Raw genomic sequence first — 22,721 nt, forward strand, 5'->3', positions numbered from 1 at the left:
CCCCGTCTCTACTAAAAATACAAAATTGGCTGGGCATGGTGGTGCATGCCTATAATCTCAGCTACTTGAGAGGCTGAAGCAGAAGAATTGCTTGAACCCGGGAGGCGGAGGTTGTGGTGAGCTGAGATTGCGCCATTGCACTCCAGCCTGGGCAATAAGAGCGAAACTCCGTCTCAAAATAAGTAAATAAATAATAAATACAACTAGGTGCAACATGGTTTTATTATTATTTCTTAATCAGTATTAAGTAGTTTGATAGCATCTCCTTAAGCTTTTGAGAAAGAAAGCCTTTTTATGTGAGGAATGCAAGCCCCTTTAAATTATCAGGCCCAGAGAGGCATTGGAAGGAAACAACAGTTTCACTCCCTCCTTGAACTAGATAATTACCTCTTAAAGCCACCTGTTAAGTGTGCTCTAGACTGATGCCAAGTAGCCAAAAAATGCCATACACTAGACACTATAACTCACCCCTGTGGTTCAACAGTGTGTATCCAATCACTAATCAATGTTATCTCTGTAAACCAGTGAGAATTCCTGTCACACAGCTTTGTATCAGCCCACTCTTTGTACCCTCTGTCCTTTAAAAACTGCTTGTAAAAATGGCCCAAGGCAAGTTGAAGTGTGTCCTGGGCAGCTGGCTTCAACCTTGGCCCAAATACACTTTCTATATTAATTTTGCCTCAGCATCTTCCTTTAGGTCAGCATTTCACTTTTTCAGTCATTTATTCTGTAATTTGCTTTTCCCCCAAAAGGATATACTTCTTAATTTACACTCTGGCCTTATCTGCCCATAGTTCCCCAGGTAACCTTTTGTTTCTGCAAACTCAGGCCAGGCCTTGTGAGCTCCCGCTTGCAAGCTGCCTGTTTAATGCTTGTTTATCTGAGTATCCTAGTATTCTCGTGTGTGGTGAAGACACTCAGGCTGCATGCATCCTCTCTCAGGAGAGAGTGGTCTTTCACACTTGCACCCCCATAGAACTGGAGGTGAAATCCTGCTACAGTGTAATCCTCATGTTGATTTTCCTTCTCATCAGCATTAAAATTCACAAAGCAGTCACCCTTGATGAGGAAATTACTCTGTTCTCTTAAACCCCCCTTTTAAAGAATACTCTGTTTATATTTTATGACTCTAACTGCTTTAGGCAAGTTGGTTTTCTCCTTTTGAGTATATTTGAGTATAATGTAAAAATTATAAAATAATGGTTGCCTCACAATGGCCTATTAAGATGTGACAGTCGATGTTTTTGTAAAGGAATCTTATCTATTATATACAAATATTACATTAAGTAATGATAGCCAGCCAGCCAGGATTGAGAACAGTTGATTCCTGCTAGGAATAACATACGTTAAAAGTTTTAAGGCAACTAAATTGATAGAATTGATTAAACAGCGAAGGCAACAGTGTAATGTAGTTGAAAAAACATTGTGTGGTCAGATAGAACTCTGGTGTTCTTTCTTCTCCCAGCTCCGCCATGAACTATGTGATTCTGGATCAGATTGTCAGCCTCTCTAAACCCTATTGCCATATGAGAATAACTATTTAGGGGGGCAATCAGTCTGTGATTCTCCCCACGCTCATGTTAAATGAATTTGTGTGCCTTTCCTCTTGTTAAAAAAAAAAGGTATTATTTAGTTAACTATTTAGTCAATTTGCTTTTCTAATGACTCTATTTTAGATGTCCTCAAGTCCTAAAACTTTGGGAATTATTAGATGGCTATAGCTGTGTGTCTCACTTTCGATGACATCTATGTTATGGAAGAAAAAGAAGTATCAAATCAACTTGTAAATAGAAATGTAAAATGTTCTAGGCAAATATGCAAGGAAAGTGAACATATCTTTGGAAGTGTTCTCTCCGTTAATCTTTGCAATACCTCTGTTATGTCCATTTACTGTCACATTATCCAAGACCTGATGAGGTAGTACCAGTGCGATAGGGGAGACTTGAGTCCAAGCTTATGTTGATCACAAAATCTCTGCTCTTCCCAGTAAGCTGCTCTCTAAAGAGAGTTTGGAAACTGTAGGAAGTCATCTACTAATGTTATATGTTTGCATAGGTATAGATAATATAGGGGGTAATATGTATCTGGTGTTTTTCAAATCGAGGTTATCTAAAACAAGAACTTCAAGCAGAGGGTGATTTTTGAAGCTAGGCTGAATTCAGTGTTACAAATATCCAGACAAAATAAAATAGCAATATTTTTACCAATAAAGATCTGAAAAAGGGGTTTCTCATTGGGGAAATCCCCATGGTCCAGAAGGAATTCAAAGGTCTCAGAATTGGTCACGTATTAATGATCTGCGTCACTGCTTCTTTAGGCTGTTGTTTTTATGTTTTGTTTTGGATTGCACATCCCTTTGAGAAGCCAAAGCTGTAGACCTATTGAGGAAACGCAAACATGTTCATGTTTAGAAACTCCTGATCTTTTGTGTCCGAATGTGCTTCAACAGATGCAGGACACCTCCAGCTAGAAGCCTCCTTGCTTTGTTCTTGTTAGCTTTGTACTTCTACCACTCTCTTTGAAGGATTTCTTCTCCAAAAGAGCACGATGCTGGGACTGCAGCCTTTCCCCTTAACCATAGTCCTGTCTTAGACCAGCAGTGAAACAACCACCCACTTAAAGTGTAAGACTGCTTCACCATTAACATCTCATTTTGTTGATGGAAATGAGGTCAGATTCCCTTTGTCCTCACTCTTTGAGGTCTTGGCCTGTTGTTCACTTTTCTGAGGAGTCTCTTAATTTTCTTAGAGAGAAGTCTGCTGAGCTTTCTTTTTGGCTCTCTTCCCTCTGCTTTTGTTCAAGCTGCTTTTAGTTACCTCCTCTTTTTCCATCTGGGACAGATGTGCCATTTCTCATTGTTTTTTCTATTTTTCCAAGATTTATACTCCTTTGATCCTGCCACCTCCTTCATTAAAATCAGATTTTAAAAATTTCCATTACCATCTTCATCATCATCATCATGGATCATTATCATAACTATTGGTATCACCACTACCATTTATTGAGAGCCTTTGGGCGAGGACAGTGCTAGGCCCTTTCCCGCATTATCTCAGTCCTATGAAGTCTCATTTTAAAGGCATATAAACTGAGCCTCAGAGAACTGAGTAACTTGCCTAAAGCTCCATAGCTAGGGAGTGGCAGAAGGATTTGAATCTAGGTAGGTCATTTTGATTCTGTAGCTCAGGTTCTTAACCACTGTCCTAACTATTGATTCATAAAGTTTAGTAATTCAAATCACCTCATGTATAGTGGATGAATATTTGAGTGGACAATAATGGATAATGTTTATTGAATGCCATCTATATGCTTTAGTTGAGCTGTATTTTTTCTTCAACAACCCTATGTATTAGGAGCTATTATCTCCATTTTATAGTGGGCAATATAAGACCCATAATCTATCCTCTTGGGAGCTCAACAGGAAGGTTTTGAATGTATCTATCTTTGAAGCCATATTTTCTATAGCAGAGTTACCTTAGACCCGAAATATGTAAAATGTAGCACAGCTCATAAGCAATTGTTGAAGTATGGCTGCGTAAGTGTGACAGGCAGGAAAAAATGCTTTAAGGACACGTTGAAGCATGTCCATTGAGGCGGTTAGCTGGGAAACCACAGAGACAAACCAGGCTGGAAAGTAACAATCATAACTATATTTGAGACAAGTCATCATCAGTCTAAAAAAGAGGCCCATTTCTTGGTGTAATAAGAAATTATCTTTTTGAAACCAACAACCAACATCACGATTAATATGGAAACACTCAGTATTTCTAATACTGTTAAGAACAAAACAGAGAGACCACTGTCATAGCTATTAAGAAATTACACTTGAATAAAACCCAGATTCTTTACCATGACCTCCAGGGTCCATGGCACCCCTCCCCTTCCTGCTCCATCTGTCTCTCTCTCCACTCCCTCCCCTGATTGTTATTTGTATCAAATCCTGGCACCTGGCCATCAGTCCCTGGACTATGCCAAGCTCTTTTCTGCTTTGCGGTCTTTGCATGTACCTCTCCATCTTCCTGAACACATTCCCCAGCTCTTCACTTGCCAGTTCTTGCTCATCTTTCAAGAGCCTTTCCCTTGACCTTCATATCTAGAGGAGGGGCTGTCCTTCCTTCTCTTTTTCCTTTTAGTGTCTTTTGCAGCATTCCTTATATCCTTATAATCTAATAATCTTTATCTGTTCTTATTTATTTTATGTATGTTCTTCTAACCTTGCACCCCACAAGGACATGGACTCTATTCACACTCTATCCCTAGCACTCAGAAGAATGCCTGACGCATAGAAGTTGATTTGCAAATGTTTGTTGAAAGAATAAGTGATTGAATAAATGAATAGAAACTATTTTCTTATCTATGTGCCAATAGCAGCCAGGTAGAAAATATAATGGTGATGAAAAGAGATTGATAGGAACAAAAATTATTAAAAAGAGCCTAGGAATAAACTTTAAAAATATGTAGGACCTACATTCATTCATTGACTCAGCAGTCTATATCAAGCACTTAACTCTGCTAGGCACTATGATTTTAAGGATAAATAAGGCAAACATGATCCTTGCTTGTTTTGAACTTAGAAAAATACAAAACTTATACCTGGGAGACACAGGGATGAAGACATCATTTCTCCTAAAAAAAAAAAAAAAATAAGATGAATATTGATACCACTTAACTCAAAATTCTACCTATTGTTTTTTATTTGGGAGGCAGGGAGATGGGGAAGAGATAACAGAAAAAAACTATTTGAAGTTTACCTAAAAAAAAAAACCTCAGAGTCTACTTGATTTCTTTTTGCTCTTTTCAAAAAGAGGGATGATGGTGGGTGCTCTGGTTAGTCACGTTTCAGAACGACTGAATATGGTGCTGGCTTGGAAATATGCCACAGGTATGGGGAATAAGAAAAAGATAACTTTTTTTTTTTTTCAGGTGAAGTCTCGCTCTGTCGCCCAGGCTTGAGTGCAGTGGCAAGATCTTGGCTTACTGCAACCTCCATTTCCCAGGTTCAAGCAATTCTCCTGCCTCAACCTCCCGAGTAGCTGGGATTACAGGCGCCCGCCACCATGCCTGTCTAAAAGATAACATTTTATATCACCTGAGAATGAATGTCTTTGTCAGTCATTGATATTGGGAGGTGGGCTGAATCATCTAGGGGAAACAATTAGATTAAATTCTTACCTGAAATCATAAAATTTTTTTCAGGTTGAAGATTCAGCTGTAAAAAGTGAAGCTATCAAAGTTGTAAAAGAAAACAACAGATGGATTTAATAATACAGATGATATAAAAATGAGAGTACAGATTGATGTAATCTTGGTTGCCAGAAAGGCCTCTTTTAGCATGAATAGTGGGCAGAAACCTTAAAATAAAAGTTTGGTAGATTGGAGTACCTAAGATTCAAACACTTGAGGGTGGCAAATCAGAAGGGAACTAATGTTACGATAACATGAGGGGTGGTTAATAAGCTTCACATAGGAAATAGTCTTATAAACCATTAAGTGGGTTATATCTAGAATTGTCAGCTCTTGGAGCTAGAAAGGATCTAATCCAATGCCTGCATTTTACAGATTTGGGATACTGAGGCCCAGAGAAGAAAATTTCTTTACTGAGGCAAACAGTTGGTCACTAGGGTTCCTTCACCCAGTCTTCCCTGCGGTTGAGTTTGTGGTTATCTGGGTGCAGAGTTAAGAAGATAATGCAACCAGTAATTTTTCAGTAAACTACCGAAAAATTTAAGTTTTGGACACTTCAAATAGTACAATTTTTTTTTTTTTTTTAGACAGGGTCTTGCTCTGTTGCCCAGGCTGGGGTGCAGTGGAACAATCACAGCTCACTGCAGCCTCAACTTCCTAGGCTCGAAAGATCCTCCCACCTCAGCCTCCTGAGTAGCTGGGACTACAGGTGGGAGTTACCACACCCAGCTGATTTGTTGTGGTTTTTTTGTAGATATGGGTCTCATTATGCTGCCTTGGCTGATCTTGAACTCTTGGGCTAAAGCGATTCTCCGGCCTTGGCATCCCAAAGTCCCAGGATGAGCCCCTGTGGCCGGCCCAAATAGTGCAATTCTAAGTACAATTCCAAGAAGGAGTCCAGCTTTGTTCGAAAAATTAGATTTTCAATCCTTAGATTAAATGCTTAGAGGATTATTTGTTGGCAAGGTATATAATAACATTTTTTAGTTTGGGGTGTTTTTTTTTAAGAAAAATTAATTAGATATTGAAATTTTTCTTATAATCCAAATTGAAAATTTTGTTGACTGTAAAGTTAGGTTTGCTTTGATCACGTCTTAGGGGAGCTTCAGTGTTTGAGCAGAGGCCGTAATTCAGGTCTCGCTGTGTGTGTAGCAGCTTGTCTGAATTTCAAGCCTAGTAGTGAGTAGAAATGAAAACTTTTGAAATGTGCCAGCCTTGCTTGTAAATATGAATCATTTAAAATGGTAGCATTTGTCCTCATTCACAACAAAATTCATAGTATTTACTCATTTTGACAACAAATTACGTCTGCCTATGTGTCAACACTGGGAAAAGTTACAAGGATTAAAAAGAAACAAAACACAGGCTGGGCAGGTGGATCACTTGAGGTCAGGAGTTTGAGACCAGCCTAGCCAACATGGCTAGACCCTGTCTCTACTAAAAATACAAAAACTTAGCCAGGCGTGGTGGCGTGTGCCTATGGTCCTAGCTACTTGGGAAGCTGAGGCAGGAGAATTGTTTGAACCCAGGAGGCAGAGGTTGTAATGAGCCGAGATCATGCCACTGCGCTCCAGCCTGGGCAACAGAGCAAGACTTTGTCTCAAAAAAAAAAAGAAAGAAAGAAAGAAACAAAACACAAATAAATAAATATATGAGGCTATAGCCCCTGCCATCGGGAACCCAGCCTGTGAGGCACAACACTGGCACCAGGAAGTGAATCGTCACTAGCCTGCTCTGAGAGGGGGATCTGAGAAAGCTTTCAGTGGCTTTGAAGATGAGTATCAATACCAGCAGGCATCTCAGAGTTCTTTCAGCTGCTTCAGATTAAATCATATTAATTTAATTGTTTTAGGGATTCTCTGTTTGCAGTGCCAGATATGTTTATGGTACTGAGGAGTTTTCTTCATGAATGTTCTAATAAATTTCACTTCTCTGGTAGAACCCCCCCACCCCCAAGGGAAAAAAGAGTGTCGTGAACATTTTCCTGTGTCCTCTTACTGGCATCTATCAAGAAATATTTGGGTTGGCTGGGCACAGTGGCTCAGGCCCGTAATCCCAGTGCTTTAAAAGGCCAAGGTGAGCAGATCACTAGAGGCCAGGAGTTCGAGACCAGCCTGGCCAACATGGTGAAACCCCATCTCTACTAAAAATGTAAGAATTAGCCGGGCATGGTGGTGTGTGCATGTAATCCCAGCTACTTAGGAGGCTGAGGCACAAAAATTCCTTGAAGCCGGGAGACAGACGTTGCAGTGAGCCAAGATCGCGCCACTGCACTCCAGCCCGGGCAGCAGAGTGAGACTCTGTCTCAAAGAAAAAAAAGAATTATTTGGGTTTATTATTTAATACCTCTTACAAGGATGATTTTCTTTTCTAACTACTGCTGATAGTTATTTTTTCTATTTATTCTCTTTATTTTTATTAATTATTGTTCCAATACAATTTAATTTTATCAGTTGTAATTTTGGAATGCATGTGCTGTGCTTTCGTTAAAGCAGCCTATATTAATTCTTTCTTTCAGGGGTGAGTCAGGTGCTGGGAAGACAGAAAATACAAAGAAAGTTATTCAGTACCTTGCCCATGTTGCTTCTTCACATAAAGGAAGAAAGGACCATAATATTCCTGTAAGTTTCTGCTCTGTTGTTTTTTAAATCTTCTTCTTCTTTTATAATTTCAGAAACAAAAATAAGGAAGCCAGTCTACTCTCCACACTGCTATAACTGACAGCTCCCTTGTCTCCACCTGCTCCCCGCCACCTACCCAGCAATGCTTTTTTCCACCCCAGAGGCTAGGATACAAGGAAATTGCTGTTAAAGAGGTTTTCTGACAGGGCAAACTGGAATTATGGTTGTGGCTTGATGCCTAATTTCTTGCAAAGATTTGCTGAGAATTGTTCAGCAGTTCTTTCTGAACTTGCAGTAGCCTCTTGCTACTACCCACAGCAGCTTGAGGGGAGGGTAGAGATATGGGAAGAAGTGATGACAGAAAAAGGGCAAGAATAGAAATGTCGGTTCTCCTTAATTTTTAGACATGCAGAAGTGGTAGTTAATACAGCCTGAGAGAACGCCAGCCAACCCAGCTTCCACAGTTCTCAACTGCACATTGGCTTGGTGCTTTGGAAATGGCTTACTGCTAGGCAAAGACTCAAACTTGCTAACATTTGCATTTGTCTGTTTGTAATGAACAGCAGGAATCGCCTAAACCAGTGAAACACCAGGCAAGTGCTCTTCTTTATGCTTCTTAGTCTTAAGTGTTTGCACTAATTTCTGTCTGTAGATTGAGTCTCTGCTAGAATCAAATGCCACTAGTTCTAAGTGAAATCTGTCATTAAAAAATTTTAATTTTGAAAATTTATTGCTTAGAGCCTTATTCTTTCTTGAGAAGCGCATGCCGTTTTGCTTTAAATTTGTTTTCTCAATAAATTTTAATATTTATTTGCCCTTTTATCATGACATTGAACTGCATGTTTATGAAGCCTATAAATTATGGTTTCATATGTCATTTACTAGGTGGAATTATTTTAATACTTACCAGACACATGGAAACCTAGCTCTGTGCCCTACACTACATTTTGAATTTGGGGCTGCCCCTTTAAAAATTATACCTTTAGAGCTAACAAATTTCTGATCTGTTAAAGTTTTATGGCATGGCATAGTTTATGCCTGTATGTGTTTTAAACCAAAGGCCCAATTATATTTAATATATAAAATAAATTAGAGCTGGGCACAGTGGTACGCACCTATAGTCCCAGCTGTTTGGGAGGCTGAGACAGAAGGCCTGAGCCCAGGTATTTGAGGCTGCAGTGAGCTATGATCACACAACTGTGCTCCAGCCTGGGCAACGGAGCAAGACCTCATCTCTATAAATAAGTAAAATAAAATCAATTACAATTTTCTTAATGCTGGGCAAGTAGTGGAAGACTGTTATTCTTCCTAGTTATCAGATGCCTGCCTTTTAGCTCCACAGACCATAGCAGTGAAAAAAGCAAGAATCATAGCATGACCTCCATTTCTCACTACCTGGGAGGAGAAGGAGGGCAGACCTGAGCCAGATACCTTGGATAGAGTAGGACATCTATACTTGGATTTAATCCTTTCCCTAGCATTGGAATGGTTTTGGTTGGTCTTCCACAAACATAATGATATAAAGCTGATATAAAGCAAGAAACAATATCGAGTTATGGAAATGATCTGTTAATATAAAGAAATAATCATAAATATCTAAGGAATTGTCATAGACACTGAGATTTTAAGATATCTTACTTAAGATTCTTAAGAGATTGCCAGCCACCCAAGCTGTACTGTACCTATGAAGGCCTATGATGTCCTTTTGCTCCTTTAGCTGCAGAATAGACCAGTGATACAAATGAAGAGGGTAAAAGAAATAATCATTATCCTGTAGGGTATTTAAAAGCTTCTTTGCCAATTAAAGAAGGAAAATCTGGACCAGAAACCAGTTTTTCTTTATGCTTTAGAGGTACTTGCTAAATGTCCTTTTAATTTGTACTTGTGTCGCTATTGAAATAATGTTAAGCAATTAATACACAGATTTAGGTTTTCCAAATTCCCTATGGAACACATAAATCATTGTTGTTAACATTTTGTTTCGATGTCATTTTAAACTACAGAGTGGATCCCTGTTGTATGTGAGTAGCATGCCTACCCCCACCTAGATTTTACTTTGAGTCAAATCAATCCCTGGGAAGCAGGTTCTCCCAAAGAAGGCAGCAGCTTCTTTGGGCCATGCTTCCCGGTCATTGCCGATTTGCATGTCGTACTGCATGTGTCCACTGTGCACACAATCTTCAGTGCTGCTTTTCCCAAGTTGATTTTAATCGTAGTTAAGCAGTAGCTATGCTGATGTTTTTAGAAATATTAGAAGAATACTCGTTCTCAATTTTTCTTCCCCAACACAACTGAGGAACATGAAATACTTAACAGCACCGTACGGAATGGTCACACCCTGGAAGGGTACCATTCAAGAAGTTACTTCTCCCCCTGCTGGGTGTCCCTGTCTGCGACTTCTTCACCCAACTTGAATGATTGCCTTAAAGTTATAGTTACAGTGTGAAAAGTCTGTACTTTCCAAGGTTACAGTTTCTTTTGGTTGATTTGATACCACTGGTTTGTGATTTTACATTGAACTTTATAAGCAAAAGTTAAATCCCGAGGAACCATGAGTGTACATCCAGCATTTTATCACTAAACGGTAGTATGAATTGTAAACCCAAAGGAGAGGGCATTTCTAGGCTCCTGATTTTGTCAGTCCTTTATATATTTGCTTGTTTATCTACTCATTCTTTTTTTGAAACAATTTAAATGAGATATAATTCACATACCATTCAATGTACCCATTGGAAGTGTACGATTTAGTGTTTAGTATATTCACATTATGCAATTATTATCATAATCAATTTTAGAACCTTTTCCTCACCCCAAAAGAAACTCCATACCCATTAGCAGTCACCTGCCATTTCCCCTCAGCCCCTGGCAAGCACTAATCTACTTTCTGTCTCTATGTATTTGCGTATTCTAGACATTTCATGTGAATGGAATCATATAATATGTGGTCCTCCCTGACGGTTCTTTCTTTTAGCATAATATATTCAAGGTTCATCCAGATTCTAGCACATATAAGTACTTCATTCCTTTTTATGGCCAAATAATATTCCATAATATTAAATATGTGTCACGTTCTGTTTATCCATTCATCAGTGAATGGATATGGATTTTTTTCTACTTTTTGGCCATTGTAATTAATGCTGCTGTGAACACTCATGTACAAGTTATGGTGAGAACATATGTTTTCATTTTTCTTAGGTAGCTACCTAGAGGTAAAATTGCTGGGTCATATGGTAATTCTGTTAAACATTTTTAAAGAGACTGCACCATTTGACATTGCCACCAGGAACATGTGAGAGTTCCAGTTTCTCCATATCCTCATTGGCACTTGGCATTGTCTGTGTTTTTATTAAAGCCATCCCAGTGAGCGGTGTGGTCAGTCTTTTATGTTTACCTTTTAAATTTCATCTTCATTTTCAAAATATGAACAAATATAAGCAAATCAGTTTTCAAAATTAAAGTGACAATACTTAACTTTTGAAATAAACATTTATCTATGAACTTTTGGTGTACTTTTTAAAACAAAATTAAAGGTCTTATTTGGCTATATCCCCTTAGTATCCACCAGCCAACTGCAAGTACAGCTTCTGTATGCCCTCTTTCCTCAAGAGAGGTTGCTCTTAGAGACCCTCAAAGTCTAGCACAGAGTTCACAAAGCCTCAACATAGTGCAATTTCAGAGCAGATTTGAAAATAATCGATTAAGTTCTTAAACTTGACCGTCCCCTACAAATGATACCTTCAAGCCAGCCCACTTGTCTCCCTGTGTTTCCAGTCATCTTCAGGATGACTTTGTATCTTTCCCCAACCTGGTTTAAACTGTGCTGAACCAAGACAGAAAGGTGATAGAGAGCCTGCCAGTTGAGATTAGAGTCTGGTTTTCAACATGTGGTTGGTTGCTGCTGCCTGCTTTTAACCTTCCTGCAGCTCTGCCCTGCCAGGCCTGCAAGGTACAGCCGGATCTCAGCCTGAGTCCCCTTGCGGGCTGAACTGGACTTTTGAAAGAGGTATATATTTTTAACCATTTCGAACTCATGCTATATCATATAGCAAGTGTATATTATATACTATGTTATAAACCCAGGAGTATAATTTTCACTATGGTAAACTTTGAAAGCAGTATATAACTCTAAATATTTAGAACTTTAAAAATCATTTCAATAGCTAAGGCTGCTTGTTTTCTACATTCCAAAATAACATTATAGAATAGAAACAAGGGACATTGCCCATCCAATTCTAGAGGAAAAGTGAATAGTCACTGCCCCCTGATGGTTTACAAATGCCTTCATAATTTGGTTGAGATCTGTTAGCACCATTTATCTAATTATGAAATTGTTCAACACAGAAATTATCTCATGTTAATTTCTATATGTTATGATAATTGGCTTTGTACCAGGTTTTTGGGGATTCATTTGGGGAATTTTTGAGATCGTTACTCAGTCTCACCAATGTCCACAAATCCATTAGTAGGAGTGATACCATGACACTATCAATGTAGTGGGACCAGCAACAGGGACGGAGGAGTGCCTGAGTCCACCATTACCATGGTGACTCTGAGGACCCATAAATCTTCTTGCTGCCTTTGGCTCACCACCATCCCCTCCCCAAATAGTTCTAGAATTCTGGGTTCCAACCTTTTGGCTTCCCTGGGCCACACTGGAAGAAGAAAAATTGTCCTGAGCTATGCATAAAATACACTAACGATAGCTGATGAGCTATTTAAGAAAAAAAGGTTTGTGCATAATTTTCATGATATCCACCATCACAGATAAGCAAAAAATGTCCTCACATTTAAAGAGTTGGACACCCGTGGAACCTCTGATTATACATTCATTCAGCAAAGCATTTGCCAAGCATCATTTTGACCTGATACTGACCGAGTTAGGCACAGGGGATACAACCAGGTTACTTGAAGCCAACACAAGAAGAATAGAATCAGTGGATCTCTCTCTCTCTCTCTCTCTCTCATACACACACACACACACACACACACACACACACACAGAGGAAAAGAAAAGAACCAATAGAAAATTTGACTCAAATAATCCTTTTAGCCATATCTAAGTAATATTAAAGTTAGATATGCATTACTGGTTTTACCTCCAAGTTAGGAAAACTCTTTAAAGATGGACTATCAAAGTCTTTTTCTTATGATTTGGTAGGATGGTGTGTGCTTTTAAGGAATCCAAAGTCTAGCAGTAGATATTTAGTATTAAGGTAATGTCCCACTTACTAGAATGCCAGTGTTTTTCCAAGTTTCCACATTCTCATCACATAGATTGAATTAGGTTTAAAAAAAAAAAAAAAAGGCTTTTAGAGACCCAAACAGTTAATGCAAAGTGAGTATACCAAGGGCTTTGCAAGATATTGGTCATAGGAATGCTGATGGAACTGACTGCTGACCCCGGGGGGGTGGAGGAAGGCAGTCTATCACCGAATAATGACTGACATTTTTAATTTTTATTTTTTATTTTTTGGAGACGAGTCTCTCGCTCTTTCTCCCAGGCTGGAGTGCAGTGGTGCGATCTCTGCTCGTTACAACCTCTGCCTCCTCTGTTCAAGCGATTCTCCTGCCTCAGGCACCCGCCACCACACCCAGCTAATTTTTCTGTATTTTTAGTAGAGACAGGTTTCACTGTGTTAGCCAGGATGGTCTCGATCTCCTGACCTCATGATCCGCTCGCCTTGGCCTCGCAAAGTGTTGGGATTACAGGCGTAAGCCACCGCGCCTGGCCCCTGACTGGCATTTTTAACAATGGCTCTCAGTCATCAAAGTTGTTCAGGATACCATGCTTAAGACAGTTTGGCAGCAGGTAATGGTTTAGAAAAATTTACAGCACGAGACCATCCTGGCTAACATGGTGAAACCCCGTCTCTACTAAAAATACAAAAAATTAGCCAGGCATGGTGGCAGGTGCCTGTAGTCCCAGCTACTCGGGAGGCTGAGGCAGGAGAATGGCATGAACCCAGGAGACGGAGTTTGCAGTGAGCCGAGATCGCGCCACTGCACTCCAGCCTGGGCGACAGAGTGAGACTCCGTCTCAAAAAAAAAAATACAAAAAAAAACTTTACAGGAAAAATAGTCTGGTAAGGGTTTTGAAGTGAGGAAAACAGAAGATTTGTTGTACAGGGAGGAAACTGTCTAATGCCAAGAAAATAAACTGATGCCATGTAATGACATCCACGTAGCTTGAGGTTCTCGACAAGACTGGTTCCTGACTGGCTTCAGTTGAACACGGTTGTAGATTGTAGTTAAGACCTATGAACATGCGGATAGTCCAGATCATGCTGTAATGGATGTAGGCGGAGCAGGTCGCCTTCCTGTGTAATGTGCCTGAGGAACACTTCCCCACCCTTTCAGCTGAGTGACAGTCCACACCAGGGCGGCGTGACAGAACTGTACGGATGACATATATTTGTTCTTTTTTTTTAATTTGATGGTGATGGAGTGCATCACATACCAAATGCCACTAATTTAAAAGCCTCATGTGAGGTTCTTTATATTCATCTTTTTTGCTTAGAGTATCGCATTTCCTAGTGGCTTTTATTTAGTTTTTCTTTAGGTCTAAAATACTGTGGGTATTTTAAAATATAGGGGTAAGATTTATGTTTGGAAAAAGCAGATTGATTTAAGTCATAAAATATAATTCTGAAATTACATTCCAGAAACACAACATCACTTCTGGTGCTTTTCATGGCCAGAAATGGCATCATGCTTTCTCATACAGCTTTCTATTGTGTTTCATGATTAAAGTACGTATTAATATATTTCCACCTTTTGTTTGTAGAATCTGTTTTATAGCCTAATTTACATATAAGTAAAGACACCGACTAAAGCAGACATTTTACCGAATCCTCTCTACTTAGCCTTTTAAATCTGAGCAAGTTAGCAGCATCAACGTCTTTACCATCCTCTGAAAGTGGAGGTGAAGACATTGCCCTGTCTATATGATAGAGATAGTATATGAAACTCCTTGGAAAACTGGAAAGTGCTACATCAATACAGTGGTAACTGTTAAATTAACTGCCTTAAAGTTTTCAAATAAGGCAGAGTTAAAATAAACAAGTATTAATATGTTCTTAATTGAAGTGTCGTGCTAAATTTCATTTCATGAAAGCCAGTCTGTTTTATTTTCAAAATTCTCTGCCTGATTTACGTGCCCCATGCTTAAGTTGATCTTCTCTGTTCAGCGTGACATTTTTTTCTCCTTGTGATCACTTTATAGATGCTAATTTTTTCCTTTAGTAGAGTCCATTATCATAACCAGGATTAAGAAGCCAACAAAAGTTGCTGGATGGCAGACAGAATGAAAGAACTGAGGAAAAGATGCAGTTTCTTTTTTAGAAATTTTTCCCCTGATGACTTGAGTAAAGACATTAGATTAACGTACATCTGCTTTTATTTGTGTGTGTGTAATGTCTTTTAGGGGGAACTTGAACGGCAGCTTTTGCAAGCAAATCCAATTCTGGAATCATTTGGAAATGCGAAGACTGTGAAAAATGATAACTCATCTCGTTTTGTAAGTTTCAAAGCACCAGAAGCTTTTAATTCCTTAGATTTCTAGTTAAATGTCTACTGTGATTAAGCAAATTAATTACTTTTCTTCCTAGATTTTAAGAAGCTAATAGATGTAGTTCTGTAGACATAATACAAGCTCATATGTAATTTTAAATTTTCTAGTAGTCACATTTGAAAAGAAAAAAGGTAATGTGTAAGTAACTTTCATCATTTTATCATACAGAAATGTATAACTCTGTCTTATTTTATGGATATGTAATTTAACCTCTCTGAGCTTATTTATCTTTGATTGGGCATGATAATAACACCTGTCAGTGGAATCGGAGTAGAGAATAAATGGTGTGCACGTTGAGCACTTAGCCCGGCACTATGCATAGTAAACATTCAACGCATTAGATGTGGTAAACTGACCTTTTCCTACCTTGCTATTTCCTGTGGAATTTGGACTTCGGAATAATTTGTCACTACTATGACTTCTCTTTAAATTTTTTTTTTTTTTTTTTTTTTTTTTGAGACAGGGTCTTGCTCTGTTACCCAGCCTGGAGTGCAGTGGCACAGTCATAGCTCACTGCAGCCACCAACTCCTGGTCTCAAGGCATCCTCCTTCCTCAGTCTCCCAAGGAGCCAGGACTACAGGCTCACGCTACTTCACCAGGCTAATTTAAAAGAGTGACTATTTTTTTTTTTAGAGACTAGGGTCTCACTATGTTGTCCAGTACTTTGGGAGGCTGAGGCAAGAGGATCGCTGGAAGCCTCAGCCTCCCAAAGTACTGGGATTACAGGAATGAGCCACCACACCCAGCCTAAAAATTCTCCTTAGCTATTCAACTTGAAAGCTTTACTTTCCTCCTCAGTTTGACTAGCTGTACCTGTTCACCTGAGAATGTTATCCTAAGTGATGGCCAGGTCTCTGTTACTTCAGAGACACTGCCCCTCTCCACCCCAGCTGCTCACCTTCAACACTGTCACAGCAAATCATCTCTAAACCCATATTCAACACAACGGACATTCCTCCAGTAAGTCTTTTGCCCTGGATTATGGTCATCAAGTTTCAGAAACCCCTTCCACTGTTAGATTGAAGAAGGACTTCATTGTTCAATTATTTCCACTTAAGTTGTTCAAATTAATTCTTCCCTTTTTTTTCTCCCTGCTCTGAAGTATTGGTAAAAGTCAAGAACGCCAGAGTAAAAGAGACCTCAGTTCTAGCAGTTCATTGATGGATAATTTGGGGGATCTAGTGTCGTTGTGACACGCTTTTTAAAATTGAGATAACATCATGGTCTGCACATTAATTTACCGATGGTGTGGTTGCTATGATTAGTGGAAGCGACCAGATTCAGGATCACAGAGGACCCAGCAAACACAAGGGCAACCATAAAGCCCTCTGGATTAGTTCACTAGGGCTGTGATATAAAAGTACCACAGACTGGGAGCAGCATAAACAACAGAAATGTACTTTTCCACAATTCTGGAGGCTAGATGTCTGAAGCAAGGTGTTGGCAGGATTGGTTTCTTCTGAGGCCTCTCATAACTGAACCCAAGTTTGGCTGCGTGCCACTTGAAAGCCACCCACGAGAGACGAGAGTTGGTGGGAGGAAAAGCAGGTTTATCTGGAGAGCCAGCAAACGAAGAAGATGGTGGACTAGTGTCCCAGAGGACCCTCTCAAGTCAGAATACATTTTAGGCTGTTTTTATGTTAAGGCAGGGGGAAGGGGAGAGGGTTGGGATGAAGAGGTAACTGACGACCACAGACATCTGGGCGCCGGCAAGGGTCCAAGGAGGTTGGGAATATCCTTGTCCTTAGTCAAGTCACAGTGCTCTCATCAATCTTTAACGAAACATAGTTGTTCATACACTTCTCCTTTAATCTCAGAGTTAGTTTTAAAAACTACCTGATTGCTGTTTTTGCATATTATCTCAGTGCTCTAAAATTATCCTTGTCCATGTGCAGGAATGGGTAAAGGCCCCTTAAACAAAAATGGAGTTGGTTATGTTAGTTCTCTTGCTGATTCACTGTGCACTCTTTCTTTGGCTTATAGATGGTTGTATTCTCCCTATGTCTTCACGTGGCCTTCCCTCTGTGTGTGTCTGTGTCCTAATCTCTTCTTATGAGGACACCAATTATATTGAAGTAGGGTGCACCCTAATGACCCTTTTTTAATGTAATGACTTCTTTAAAGACCCTCTTCCTAATTACAGTTCCATCATGAGGTCCTGGGGGTTAGGACGTCAACACAGGAATTTGTGCAGGGCCGCATTTCAGCCCATAGCACCTTCAGAGATAGTTTCAGTGCAAGATGCTTTCCAAGTTATGTAAGAAATAGGGATGTATTTTCTTGGAATATTGTTTATTCCCAGGAAGATAAAATTTGAAGATTCACTTAATCCAAGTTCATTTAGTAATTAATTTAGCTTTTTATGTGCAAAGTGGGATAACAAATGTGCCTGTGTCAGTAGGAGGCATGCCTGTGACTTGACTCGTGGGTTTAGAAACGATCTGAGGAAACTGCATTCCTTCAGACTTTCCGTCATTCTCCTGGATCATCCCCATTGAGCCTGAGCCACAACTAAATCTGAAATTTTCCTACTGAAATGCCCTGTGTTTAGTGGCTATATCACAGGAAAGAAGGAACAGTGAGCTGCCAGCTTTGGTATGTGAATCTCCATCAAGATCTTCAAGGACTTCTTTGTGGAAAATTGTTTATCTTACCACAGAAATCAAGTTACTAATCTATTCTGTTTCCCCCACCCCCAGCCCTAAAACCATACCCTAAATTCAAGAGAGACAGTTTTGGTGCTCAGTGGCCCCGCTTTTTCCTGGAAAAGATAAATTGCTACTAAGCCGTCATTTGTGTCCTTGGGTAAAGAATGTAGTGGTTCTGTTACGAAGTGTAAGGATTTATCCCCCTGCCAGGGTGTGTTTCAACTCATTATTTTAGTGTTTGGACAGATATAATTCTGTATTAGTTATCAGTTGCTACGTAACAAATGATCCTAAAACCTGGTGGCTTCAGGCATCGATTATCTCATGGTTTCTGTGTGTCAGAAAGTCAGTAGCAGCTTAGCTGGGTGACTCTGGCCCAGGGTCTCTTAGGAGGTCATCACTGAGATGTTGGCTACAGCTGTAGTCATCTGAAGGCCTGACTGAGGTGGGAGGATCTCCTTCAAATCTTCCTCAGGTAGCTCTTGGTGGGAGGTCCCTATCCTACATGTCTCTTGGCTAGAGGCCTCAGTTCCTGGCCTTGGAGGCAGCCTCTCCATAGGGCTCCTTGAATGTTGCCATGACATGGCAGCCAGCTTCTCCCAGAGCAAGTGATCCAAGAGAAAGACAGAAGTTACACACCCTGCCTTGGAAATCACATGCCTTCTTCTATTGTCTTCTATTGGTCATACAAACCAACCCTGATACTGTGTGGGAGGGAACTGTGAATACCAGAGGTGGGGATCATTGAGGTGGTCTTGGCTATCATGGCTACTATGAATCCTTACAGTGATTTCCATCATTGATGTATGTAGGGTTTTAACCTGTAACTGGAGTGACTCTAGGTCAGTGATTCTTAATTGGAGGTTCCCCAAGGGACGTTGGCGGTGTCTGGAGACATCTTTCTTTGTTTAACTGGGAGATTGGGTAGTGGTGTGCCACTGGCATCTAGTTGGTAGAGGCCAAGGATGCTGCTAAATATCATCCAATGCATGGCACAGTCCCCACCGCTTAGAATTATTGAGCCCAAAATATCAGTTACGCTAAGATCGAGAAACCCTGCTCTAGATCGTTCCTTCAAATTATAGTCTAAATTAAGGTAATTATTTTCTGAAATTTATTTGCAAAGTAATACATGAGTCTATTTAATGCTTGTTATTTATACATCCTATTTCAAAGGTTGACAATCAAGTCTGATAGAAACCTATTTTACATTCTGCTGGTAGGAAGAATTAGATTGTTTTCTAGCCACCTGGAAGCAGCACACAGGAAAGAAGCAGGAATTAGCCATTGAATCCAAATGTTCAACAAATGCTATTTCAGCTGAAGTACCACCTTCCAAAGTGCCTGCACTACTATATAATAAGTGCATTCTAATATAGTAAAAGCTGATTTGTTTTTAGTAGAAAAAAGATTTTTTATTAAGGCATTGTTCTTAGACGTAGCTTTCAATTCGACCAAGAAACAGAGATATCTTTAAATTGTTTACTTTGGGCTTTAATTCTTAGAAAGTCAACTTTTATTGATACGTATTTTTTTTAGTAATAGTTTATTGCTATCTACTGTTATCATAAGGTGTTACCTACACAGTACTAAAACAAGTAGTTGATCTCAGTAGCTCCATTAAAAATAATTAGGTCCATTGATTCAATAATGTTCAGTTAAAATTCCCCTTTAATATTTCTCTATGGGTGTTGGTTCTTGGGGTTTGAAAGAAACTGTTGTAGACTCATTTTTAAATTCAATTCTGTGTAATTTTGATGTTTGATTTGTTATTTAGTTCTTTTAATTATTAAGCACCTATTCTTTGCCAGCCACTGTGCAGCTTAATTGATATCTCCAAATGGATGTCAATAGATTCTTCAAGTTTAACATATTCCAAATGAAAGTTTTTCCTTTCCTTTCAAAATTTGTTCCTTTATGTCTTACGTCAATAAATGGTATTATGAAATCACCCAGTTGGTTAAACTTAAAATAAAAGCAATAGCAAAACCTAGAAAGACAAAATACCTAGGAATCAGCCTTTTTCTCATGGCCGACGTCCAGGCCAACAGTGAATCCTGTTGGTTAAACATCTAGAAGGTGTTTCAGATCTGTCCACATTTCTTCTCCTAACTAGCTAGTTAGTCTAAAACCATATCTGAGGCTATTTCTTCTATTATTCTCTATCACAGTATCCTGTTTATTTCCCTCATGGCACCTATCACAAGCTGTAACTAATTACTTTGTGTATTTATTATCTTTCCTAGTAGAATGTCTAAGATCTTTATCAGTAGGGACTTTGTATCTTTGGTTCCTAGCATAGTGCCCCACAGGTATATTTATGGATTTTATGGAATTCATTTACTGAAAATGTGGCAGACACTGCAAAGTGCCATACACTCTTCCAGGCCCTGGGAATATACCAGGGGTCAAAACTAAGGTTCCCTAGCCCTGTAGAGCACACCTTCATATTGGTGTTAACTGTAATATGTTTTCAACGGCATGTCATGATGTTGTTGAGCTCGGGGAAGGTAGTACATATGCTAGATCCTCTGAGAATATGCATGCCCCCATTTTAGAAGCATGGGTAGAGAACATGAGGGAGGCAGTTGCTCCGTGGGCAGGCCAGGCCTTGGGTTGAGATCAATGTCATACCAAGAGTAATACGATGTTAAAAAATGAGTTGTGTATACAGTGAAATTTCATGCAGTCATATTTATAAGCTACATGCTTACAGTGAAAATATTTGAGGCTATAAACTCCATAAGCTTTAGAATCCATTTGGTTCCATTTCTTTGATCTGATATAGACGACTAATTTCCTGAAGAATATCTTTTCTTTCAAAGATACTAGCATATGGTTTATATTAAAGGGATTCTTTCTTTAGGAGAGCATTACCCTTAAGAAAATAATCGTTCACAGTTAGTCCAGTTCTCTGTTTATGGAGAAGTAAAATGCATTCCAGATGGAGGAGATTTATGTAAAAAGAATCTCTCATAATGAAACTTTAAAAACAGGGACTTCAATTTCAAAATGATTGTTTGGATCAGCAGGTACATCTTCCCTCACAGAGTTTTAGTTAGAATCACTTTCTCTATTTCCACAAATCCTTCTTTTCTTTCCTTTTATTTTCTTTCTCTCTCTCTTTTTTTTTTTTTTTTTTTTTTTACAAGTTGACTTAAGCCAGGCTGGCAATTTCCAACTATTATGTACCTCTTGGTAGATAAGTATCCTCCAGCAGTTAAAGCTAGGTAAGGGCTCTAGGCATCCTCCTTACAGTTTGGCGACCAGGTTATAATGAAAGCATGTCCGGATTCTGCACCCTCATATCTATTTATCAGCAGGCAGTTGCTGAAAACAGTTTTTTAAGTTGCATGCAGCCCAGCTCTGTTTAATTTCTCTAACCAAACCTTTACTTGAAAGATTTACTGAGGCAAATGTGACAGTATCAGTGACAGAATATGGTCTGCACCAGGCAACCAGCATCTTCCAGATCACTGGCTGCACACAGCCATTTAGTATGAAGCTCTAGGAGCACCCCCAACAATACAGCCTCCTGGACTTGCTGGAGTCTCAACACTTGTTCCCTTGACCCCGGATTGGGGAGGGTCTATATATATCTTTCTTTGTTTTTATTTATGTATTTATCTTTTTTTAAGGCTCTATTTGAAGTTAATATATATCTCTTTCTAATCAGTCCATGGCTTAATGCAACTCATGTTACCCTAGTGATTTCTAATATCCATTATACTAAGTAATGAGGCCACTTAGTGCATGTGAAAACTCATTTTACTAACAACAAAGCTTCTGGTTTGGTTTGGAGATTAAGATAGCTAAAGCATTTAAGGTAGCCATCTGGCCTTTGGATTAAGTGCTAGCTCATTACTCCTAGAATGGATTTTCTCATTTAGGGCAAATAGCTAACACACATGCATAGCACCCTATCTGTGCTGATGTGTTTTAATGCATACTGCAGATCATGTAATAACTTTAGATGCCAAATTAAGAAGGGGGAAAATATGTTCAGAATATGAAACAAACCTGCATTGCCCCTAAATTAAGTTGCTAACTAATAACTAATCTAGTTTTAATTACTATAGATACATTATAATCACCCCAGAAAAGATTCTAGAAATCGATGTCAATTCAGAACAAACAAAATTTTTGAAACTAATTAAGATAATTTTCATTTTATTTTCTTCAGGGTATGAAAATATCAAATATCCAGGTTTCCCTATTGCACATTTTGAGTGAAATCCTTAACAAGTTATATTTGATTATATATGAGAGAATTCTAGTTGTCTTTGCTGTTGAGAGCTCTCACAGTACACGTGTAATTTCACTTGTTTCTGGATTGGTATACAACAAGCGTTATCAAAATGTGTAGCTGTAATTAATACACAAGGTACTTGTCATGTTTTGGGGGTTTTCCATGCTTTTGTTTTTACTGGTGAAGTTCCGATTGAATATTCTAAGTACCATAATCTGACCTTTATGCAAATCAATTATGGAGTGGGCATTTTCGGCACAGATTTCTTCACATAATGTTTAAAGATAGCGTTCCCACTTAAAAGTAAAACTCGTATTTTCCAATTTAGTCTAGATATGTGTTTCAATAAAAATGTTAATTCTGAAAGTATTTATTATAGATGTGAGGAGAAAGCTTTTTTAACTTTTAACAGATATTCCCTCCCCTCGGCCTGCCGCCAAGGAAGAAAGAA

The 22,721-nt window shown here is 39.0% G+C and overlaps 1 protein-coding gene across 21 annotated transcripts in view; it reads left to right on the plus strand.

The window, feature by feature from the left end:
* MYH10 (myosin heavy chain 10) overlaps window positions 1-22,721 on the plus strand; it is a 154,464-nt gene that overhangs the window by 46,445 nt on the left and 85,298 nt on the right. For 11 of the 21 annotated variants that reach the window (XM_063799771.1, XM_063799776.1, XM_009432770.5 and 8 more), the window contains 2 exons: window positions 7,700-7,802; window positions 15,226-15,318. In XM_063799771.1, the coding sequence (XP_063655841.1) occupies window positions 7,700-7,802; window positions 15,226-15,318 (196 nt within the window). Of the gene's footprint in view, window positions 1-7,699; window positions 7,803-8,365; window positions 8,396-15,225; window positions 15,319-22,721 lie in introns of all 21 variants that reach the window. The other 10 variants (XM_009432768.5, XM_009432771.5, XM_009432773.4 and 7 more) reach the window with 2 other exon arrangements.

The sequence above is a fragment of the Pan troglodytes genome, chromosome 19, assembly GCF_028858775.2.
Source record: "Pan troglodytes isolate AG18354 chromosome 19, NHGRI_mPanTro3-v2.0_pri, whole genome shotgun sequence".
Lineage (NCBI taxonomy): Eukaryota > Metazoa > Chordata > Mammalia > Primates > Hominidae > Pan > Pan troglodytes.